Source organism: Myotis davidii, unplaced genomic scaffold (assembly GCF_000327345.1).
Source record: "Myotis davidii unplaced genomic scaffold, ASM32734v1 scaffold98, whole genome shotgun sequence".
NCBI classification, from domain to species: Eukaryota; Metazoa; Chordata; class Mammalia; order Chiroptera; family Vespertilionidae; genus Myotis; species Myotis davidii.
The window spans coordinates 3605619-3615409 of NW_006294654.1; the positions used below are offsets into that span (position 1 = coordinate 3605619).

Genomic DNA, 9791 nt, shown 5'->3' on the forward strand with positions numbered 1-9791 from the left:
CAGGAGCCAGCAGTCTTGGATTGTGAGAGGGATGTCCGACTGCCCATTTAGGCCCGATCCCGGAGTCCCAGATTGGAGAGGGTACAGGCTGGGCTGAGGGACACTCCCACCCCCATGCATGAATTTCGTGTACTGACTCTCTAGTCTGAATTATAAAATAATGAAATAAGGATTTTGTGCAAAATCACAAGTTATTTGATAAGCGAGTTATTTGTGTCAACATTTCTTGGAGTTTCATAAAAAGAGTTATGGTAACTGGATAGTCTATCAATTGAGCCATTCTATAATCATCAGTTTTGCAAACAATTTTAGATGCCATTTTTTTCTTTAAATGAGTGAATGGCAATACATGAATATCTTAATTTATTTTAAAATGTCAGTGTAAATCATCTTCACTTTTTAGATCAAACCATCCCTCAGAAAATTAGAAGATCTCTCCCACACATAAGTGCCTACACCTTCTCTCTCTCTCTCTCTCTCTACTTAGGTAAAACACCAAGCTACATACACACATGGAACAATCTTATGGCACATTTCTTACTGTGGAACTCACCAACCCTATTAGTGAGGACTATTTTGAAGATATAAATGTCCAATCTTGTCATATAAGTGGACAGACCAAAACAGCTATCTAAAATTTAATTAAAAACCATATATCCAACACATTCCACATTAAAAGGGTTTGACACTCAGGACATCTTATAGTTCTGAGAATTTCAATTTTAAAATAATCTGAAGCAACAGGGACTGGAGGGGATGAGATGACTGAGTACTGAATATATTTTTAGCATAACCACCACACAAGATGATTTATTTAAATATTTACTAAGGGAACAGATTTTTTTTCCCTCTGTGTTTCTTAATAAACACTGTTTGGAGGAACATCTTAAACCCTCTGGCCAAAAACTCTCAATTGACCCATGGGAGGTGAGGTGCCAGGTTCTGGTAGGGGTGCGGTGTGACTCCCCTACGGAGAGATGAACCAAATCTTAGAACCTGCCTAATCTAAACCCTCATTTTTCAGAGAGGAAAACCGAGGCCCAGGCAACTTGTTAATGACTTGCCCAGTCACTAATCGAAGTTCCGAATTGAGGGACCTCACCAAAGTATTTACACCAAGGCAGATCCTACAGATCACAACAGTTCCCAATGGGCCATCCATTCCACCTTTTTTCTGCTGTCTCTGACTTACTTCCCTCTTCTCATCCCTATTCCCAACCCTGGCTGGTGCTGCCTTTATATATTTTGTTCCTATTGGAGTTTTTTTATATCAATTTTGAATTTTAAAAACAACCTCGTTTATCCTGAGTACCAAGTTTTTTGATACCTCCCTTAACTTCTCCCAAGGCAAGAGCCTCACTTCCCCTCACCTTAGTCCAGTGATGGCGAACCTTTTGAGCTCGGCGTGTCAGCATTTTGAAAAACCCTAACTTAAATCTGGTGCCGTGTCACATATAGAAATTTTTTGATATTTGCAACCACAGTAAAACAAAGACATATTTTTGATATTTATTTTATATATTGAAATGCCATTTAACAAAGAAAAATCAACCAAAAAAGTGAGTTTGCGTGTCAAGAGGTTCGCCATCACTGCCCTAGTCCGTCAGCCCTGGACAGAAACCAGCAACAAGCCCAGCTGCTGAAGGGTTTGGGTAAGTGCAGGTTTCATAGTAAGGACTCAGCCCTGCATGCCGATAAAAAACAACAAAAAACCAAAGGCTAATCTTGCACCTCAGAATCTGGCTCTCGAAACACGGGGAGCATGTTATCTCTTTTAACTTATGCTTGTAATGGACAGGCCTGGCTAATGAAAATAAAGTTGGGGACTACTCCAATCCTGATGACAGCTACCCTCTTTGTATTACAAGATTAACACCTGGTGGAGCTTAACGCTGAGTGTCTGCACTCTAGCTAGTCATTTCCCATTCAGAGACACTGACTTAGAATAAAAAAATCTCAAAGTGAGAAAGTGTAGACAGAGAACGCAATTGGTTAAAAATAGGGAGAAATTTGCAGACAAATAGCAAGACAGTCACATCTACGGAATCAACCAACAGGTAAATCCCTAACAGTTCCAGCTAAATACTTTTTTAAAAACTACTAAAGAACAACTTATTTTTTAAGAGAGACTTTAAAAGCACACATCAAAACTGTGGAAGCAGGTCTAATCTAATATTGGCATGGTCTGAGAAACTGCTTGCTGAAATAATGCATGGAGCTTGGAAATGTTAACCTCTCGTCTGTGTTTTCCTTTTGCCCCTCTCCTTCCCCACCCCATTACCAGGACTGTAGAATATATCTTTACTTCCAGAGCTAGTCCTTTCATTTATGTTCTTCGCCACCCTTGGAGAGCCCCGGGTGCTGACTGCCTGCTCTCCAGAAGAATACAGGCAGTGAGACAAAGTGCCTGACCAAGCTCACTGCACCACTGGGCCTCAACCAGGAGTCCTGGCCATGTTTTAAATTTTTTTTGATTCTTAGAAGTTATTTTAACCTGCAGACAGTGTTGCTAGGTTGGTTACAAGTGCAATCAGTATTGCTAATTTTCATAACTTTTAGGAAATGCGCCCAGCTCCAAAGTGTCTTGTAAATTGTGAAGTTGGTGAGCACAGATCAAGAGTAAGAATAGGAGAGACAAGCAGCTAGGCCAGGGGTCCTCAAACTTTTTAAACAGGGGGCCAGTTCACTGTCCCTCAGACAGTTGGAGGACCAGACTATAGTTTAAAAAAAAACTATGAACAAATTCCTATGCACACAATGGTGGCAAAAACACCCGGCGGGCTAGATAAATGTTTTCGGCGGGCCGCATGTGGCCAGCAGGCCGTAGTTTGAGGACCCCTGAGCTAGGCAAACCTGAGTCACTACACAGAGGCCCAAGGGTGTTTCCCCCACTGGCCTGATCCTCAGGGAAGAAACACTGAGTTGAGGACCAGGTGACCCAAACTGAAGCATCAACAGGTGCTCAGCCCTGACAACGCCCAGACTCTGAACCAGACTCTGAACGCGTGCTCACAGCAGCAGGTAGAGCAAAACACCTACCCCAATCTACCTCACAGCATGAGGCAAATCACTTTTGACAACGGGGAAGTGCTGTATAAATTCCAGCCACTAATTAAAACTCATGGCATGGATTTACCAACCTGCTGAAAAGATACACAAATGGAACAAAAAAGGCTTACATACCAATTTACAGAACACATTGTTCCCAAAATATCAACTGAGGTAATACCAGGCCACATCACAGAGAAAAAAACCTTTAAAATTCACATGGCTAGCTGGGCCAGTGTTGCTCAGTGGTTGAGCACTGACCTATATGAACCAGGAGGTCACAGTTCGATTCCTGGTCGGGGGCACATGCCTGGGTTGTGGACTGGATCCCCAGTGGAGAGCATGCAGGAAGCAGCCAATCAGTGATTCCCTCATCATTGATGTTTCTCTCTCTCTCTCCCCTCCTCGCTGAAATCAATAAAAATATATATTAAAAAAAAAAAAACTTACACAGCTAAACACACTAGGCAGAAACCTCAAAGCAACTAGACTAGACTGACAGTAACCTGCTGGTTTTTATTGTACCCTAACACTTTGGTGGTATCAGAATTGCCTTAATTTTTCATGAGAAGTCTCCACCTTCCTTGTATAGAGTTAGCTAGAGTTTAAAATCTACCTAGAGAGAAATGGACAGGCAGAGATCTATACCAGTAAAAGACTCAAAAGAAAAAACATTTGTCTAATGCAATGATAAAAGATTTAAGTATCCATTACCACCACTAAGCTGTTGACTTCTCAGTAACCAGCCACAAATGGGAGCAGAGAAAGTCAGGGGAAGGCTTATCAGGAAGTGTTGACACAACATAAACATGGACTGTGGGCACCAAACCAAGTAAGGAAACCACAATTATACCACTCTTGATTTGGACGCACTTCCACTTTTTTTTTCCCAGACGGAAAAGTCTGGTGAGACTTGACACTGAAATCTCTAAAACTCACTCCTTCAACAAACCCGCTGAAAGGTGGGAAGGGAGAGCCGCAGTCACACTGGAGATAAATCTTAACATTAAAGCTCTCTCCACGGAAAGTTTCCCCATCACTGCATTTTTTTCAGTAACAAAGATGTTGTCAGAAATGACAATTTTTTTGTGTCCCCAGATGATGCCTTGCTAGCATTTGGTTATAAGCCATAAAGCAGGACTAATTTCAGCCTGTCAGGAGTCTCGCTAATGCCCAGTTTCCCCCTAGAGAGAATTCCTGTCAAATCTAATGAGAGCTCCAAAGGCCCTCTCTACAATATAATGAGCACTTAGGCCATGCTGGTGATCAGGCGGCAAAAAGCATCAATTTGAGCCTGGCTACACCCTGGGGGCCAGACGTCACCAGTTTTAATAAGAATTATGATTACTAGCTGCATAGAATGTCTCCTCAGAACTTATTATTAATGTGTGACATTCAGGAGGATGTTTTTCAAATGTAAGGCCACTTTAAACTGAATTATAGCACTGCTTTGCATACCACTCTTGTTAAGGGCCTGTCAGCATTTACAATATAAACTAAATTTCAGAGAGCTGAATTCCCTACTATGAAGAATATGGCATCTCTGAGCTTTTCACATTTTTCAAATTACTGAGCCAATTACATACAGCATATTATTAATGCATACGGGCTCATAGATGGACAAATGCCTCATGGAGTACAGGTTATTAGAAAACTATTTTCACACCATGGATGTTCCTGACCCTTTTCTCCCCTTCTTCCTTTTCCTATGCAAAGAAGAGGTCACTGCCATGGAACCTATAGGAACCCAGAAGAATTACACACCTCCTTAGCTCCCCCAATAAATCCAGCACCAGCATATGTCACACAAAGGTGGCATTCCCTTGTAAAAGAGTCAGGGAGGTTATTAAATCCTTTGAGTTATGAGTTTAAGAAAAAATCTGATGTTTTCTTAATCTTCCAGAATACTTGTTAGGGGAAAAGAAAAAAGATGGAGTAGGGGGTTTTAGGGTTAACTTATCCTAAACAATGACAGGTTAGAACTTCATGACCAGGTTTATTTGCATAATTTATTTAAATGACCACAGATCTTCTAGGTCAATTACTATCAACAAGTTACAAGTGTTCCAATCAGGCACTAGCCATTTAAACACACAAAAACAAAGACACAAAAACAAAGGCACAAACCCAACATAAACTAAGCTACCAACTCTGTAAATCAGAATAAAATCAGCACTTTGAAAGGCCCAATGGTATTATTAATGAAAGGCCCTGAATGTCACTATCTCTTTCCAAACACATATCTGAGAACAGATCTAATGTACAGGATGATAACTTAACATTATGAAACCTATGATGAATTAAAAATCAAAGAGTGCAGAGTTACAAAAGCAGAATTCAACTCTGAAACACACTTGCTTAATGAAAGTCTTTGAATATAAGGAAGATCTGAAGCCTGAACTAATCAATTTCTCCACTGTGCCCCAGCCGGTCAGCCATGCTCTTTAATTTAATGAAACAAGGGTTTGAGATGAAATAGCACATATACATCAAGTAAGAATTGTATTGTTGCACTTTGAAATGTGTCCAACTGTGCAACTTCATCTGATGATAATTTTTTAAGAGGCAATCGATTTCTGAAAGACTTATTGTACCAGCATCTTGGTGAAAAAGTGAATGTCAGCGTATCTCCAGAATACTTACGCCCTGCCATTAATGCTTTCTTTGGCAGACAATGACTACTCAATCGAGGGTCCTTTGGGCTGAGCAATCATTTAGCTTTTCTTCTCTTATGAGGTCCTTAGTGCCTTGTTCCAGCTCAATACTCTTTTTATACACCATTATAGTAGCCATAAGTGTGAATTTTATGGGAACTTGCAAACTCATAGTCATAGCTAGAGCTTTCCAGTCACTAATCTTCTCATGCTTTTAAAACCACTAGGACTGAAGCAACTCCCAACATATGCTGTGGCTATAAAGGAACACTTTTTATTCACCTCCAAACCTGCATCAATTGAGAATATTTTTTCCAAAAAGATATATGCAAATAAGCCACTAATTCTGATTAGCACTTTATGCAGCCCCAAAGCATAAAGAAAATTCCACAGTTCGTCTTATAACTTGTTTAACCTTATTTAAAGACAGGAGTCTTTCACAGGTACCACACTTCTTTCCAAACCAGAACAAAAACATTAGCAACTTCAGCAACTCTACAGAATGCCAAAATCTTTCAGGGAGAATATATCTATCCAGGTAGAAAAGGAAACTCAGAGTCTCAATTCCCATCTGCCTATATAAACAAGCTTGTTTCCATTTCCAAGAACCTCTCACTCAGTCATTTAAAAATTGTGTAACTGTCAAGAAGCAACCTTTGCTGCAGAATACTACCACCAGTTTGCAGGAAGGGAAACCAAGGCAGAAAAATGGCATACAACCCCCTCCCCGCTAGAGGACAAAGCCAGTATTAAAAAACCATGACTCATTTGTTGTTTGAGCTTGAGACTGAATAAAGCTTACCTGTTTATGCATTTCTATGTTTAATCCATATGACATTTCATAATACTGTAAAAAAAAAGAAGCATTTCATTAACTCACATTTTATAATGCTAAAAACACATATTTGCTCATATTACATGAAGAGGAAAGAGTCTAACCTTGGATACCTACCATCACATAGTGCCTCTGCATTTCTGTCTTTTCACTTGCCAGTTTCTCACATTCCAATTTAAGGCTACGAAAACAAAACAGGCAACTTAATGTAAACATTATGTCACTTGTTTTAACATCTGCCTCACATATTTGCACTTCAAGTAAAAACACAGACCAATTGGGAAAAGCCATAAACTATCTAGGTCAGTGGTCGGCAAACTGCGGCTCGCAAGCCACATGTGGCTCTTTGGCCCCTTGAGTGTGGCTCTTCCACAAAATACCACGTGTGGGCACACATGTACAATGCGATTGAAACTTCGTGGCCCATGCGCAGAAGTCGGTATTTTGTGGAAAAGCCACATTCAAGGGGTCAAAGAGCCGCGTGTGGGTTCGCAAGCCGCAGTTTGCCAACCACGGACTAGGTTAACACCCAAAAACTTTGTCCCTTCGTTTAACAGAGAAAAGAAAGTAAGTGAGCATTACAGGGTACCCACTCAGCAGCAATCCTTTTTCTTCTTGGTGCATCTGACCTGGTCAGATGACAAGAAGGAAAAAATCTGTCTAAACCTCTGATCTATCCATAAGACTGTTTTCTCCTGGTGGTCATCTGTTCACTCCTACTTCCCTGCATCAAGGTTAGCTCCTCCACCCAAAATCTGGCTGTGACTTAATCTTCAGTCTCAGGCATAGGCTGTACTATCTTGGCCAACTCAGTCTCTAGGTTGTAAAGTTACTTCTACATTTGTTGGTCCCTTTTAAAAACTCTGTTTTTTAAATCCCTGCCAAAATATGTCAAGCAAATACTGTAAAAGTGGGTTGAAGTCCCTCCCTGATTGGTAAACATGGTGTGGGCAGGTATGCCTCAAGCTCTAGAGATTATCATCTTCAAGTAGACAAAAGGTCAATAATCAGAAAGCCTCTGACAAAATAAGAAAATTCAGCCCTAGCTGGTTTACTAAGTGGTTAGAGCATTGGCCCGAAGACTGAAGGGTCTGGGGCTTCGTGAGTCAGGTCAAGGGCACATACCTTGATTGCAGGCTCAATCCCCACCCAGGTCTGGGGCACATGTGGAGGCAACCAATCGATGTGTCTCTCTCACATGGATGTTTCTCTCTCTCTCTCTCTCTCTCCCTTCCCTTCCACTCTGTCTAAAAATCAATGGTAAAAAATATCCTTGGGTGAGGATTGACAACAAAAAAAGAAAGACAATTCACACTAATGCATGTGTGTGCCTTTTCTTAACCATGACAAAAATAAAGTGAATTACAGCACTAGCTGGTTTTGCTCAGTGGATAGAACGTCAACCTGCAAACTGACGGGTCCTGGGTTCGATTCCGGTCAAGGGCACATACCGGGTTGTAGGCTCAATCCCCAGCAGGGGGTGTGCAGGAGGCAGCGGATCAATGATTCTGTCTCATCATTGAGGTTTCTATCTCTCTCTCCCTCCCCCTTCCTCTCTGAAATCAATAAAAGTATTTCTTAAAATAAAATAATAAATAAAATTGTCAAGTGCAGCTATTTCTTAGCTCTGATCAGTTAAAACTTCATAGAAACAAAAGAAACAACATTTTTTTGAAAGTCCACCATGAATTGGTTGCTTTACAGTTTTCACTTATAAATCTTTTGAAGTAGGTCTCATTAAATGAGACTAAAGCTGAGATGAATATAAATGTAACTCCAAACCCCTGTCCTACCCAAACCAACCTAGAATGACACCAAAGCTGGTGAGTTTCCCTTACACACATCAACCCCCTCATTACCACCAATACTAGACACAGCAAAAAGCATCCAACTTTCCATAATGGACTTTGCCTCAGACCACCCAACTCTCTAGCATGGCAAACAAGTGATTTCAACACTGGCTTTAACTCCCTGAACCCGCACCCCAGGGCTGGGCCATCGGCTGAACCAAGGTTTTAGCTCAGTCTGTTGCAAAATAAATAACTGTAGTGCAAATATTGATGGTTCTCATGCAATTCCTAAATACACGAAAATAGACTCCCTGGAACAGCAGCAAACGGGTAAAAGGAAAACAATGGGAGTAGGAGGAGACAAGAGAAGGGGCTGCCCAGGAAAGAGGGTAACGTGAATGACAGATCTTTACTGCGACTCCACACGCCACCGCCTGGACGCCTGAACTAAGTACAGCCGTCACCACCACCTCCACCCAGCTGGGCGACAAGGAGCACCGGGCTGTCCGGGCGACTATTCGTCCGTCAAGGCCGGACACGCACCTGTGATACTGAGCCTGCAGAAACTGGAATTCCTCTTTAATGCGGTCCAGGGACTCTGGAATAGTGAACTTGAAGGGCTGGCCTGCAGCCTGGTGCGGCGTCTGGGGCGACAAGCGCGGGGACGGAGGGTCGGAGATGTAGGCAGATGGATAAAGCAGTAAGTCAGAGGAAAGAAAAGTGGGTGGGATACAAACAAAACAATAAAGTTAGAAGTGGTGGAAAACGGAGTCCTGAATTCGAGTTTGCACTTTACTTTGGGGAGGGAGAAAATGAACCCTTCTCCAACCCGCAGCTTCTAGAGAGGCTCGGCGCCTCTTCCAGCCTCCAGGGTGAGTCGTGGTAATTGCGCCGGGTCACCCGGCTGGAAGGAAAGGGGTTCCCCAGCCGCCTCTGAGAATCGGGCCAGATTGTGGAGATCGCCGCTCCCTCCCCCCGGGGGCGAAAATGACCCAGGAGACTAGAGGAGAAAAACAACTCCCAATCGCTCCCAGTTCCCAGAGTCGCCTGGGCCACCTCCAGGCGCGCCAGAACGGGGGGCCTCATTGATATGCAAATAGGCGAGACCAGAAACAAAGGGGGGGCGCCCTACCGCCCCCGGGAAGGGGAGGATGTGGCGGTGGGAGCCAAACCCCAGCCTCTCCGGGCGCCCCCGCCCTCCCTGTCTAGACGTCAAGTACGAGTGGGCCCACGGGAATTGGGGGAAATTGGGAGTTTCAGCCCATAACCCACCCCTGGAGGCCAGCAGCCGGGACCTCCCAGCCTTGCACTTCCAGAGACCTGGGGTGGAGTGTTTGGAGGGGGAGGGGGTCGCCCAAAATGTAGCAGTCACCCACCTCCCTCCGGCGAGGAAGAGCACCTCCCCCCACCACAGCCCTGCCCCCTACCCCCCAGTCCCCCAGCCAGCCGCGCCTCACCGGGTGC

The 9791-nt window shown here is 43.2% G+C and overlaps 1 protein-coding gene across 2 annotated transcripts in view; it reads right to left on the reverse strand.

Annotated features, from left to right (window-relative positions):
• Window positions 1-8953, reverse strand: part of TLE1 (transducin like enhancer of split 1) — an 85248-nt gene extending 76295 nt beyond the window's left edge. For both annotated transcript variants that reach the window (XM_006769023.2, XM_015567388.1), the window contains exons 1-3: window positions 8871-8953; window positions 6655-6718; window positions 6505-6549 (exon numbers count right to left, since the gene is read on the reverse strand). In XM_006769023.2, coding sequence (XP_006769086.1) covers window positions 6505-6549; window positions 6655-6675 — 66 coding nt within the window. In that variant the 5' untranslated portion in view covers window positions 6676-6718; window positions 8871-8953. The remainder of the gene's footprint in view (window positions 1-6504; window positions 6550-6654; window positions 6719-8870) is intronic.
• Between the last annotated feature and the right edge of the window lie 838 nt (window positions 8954-9791).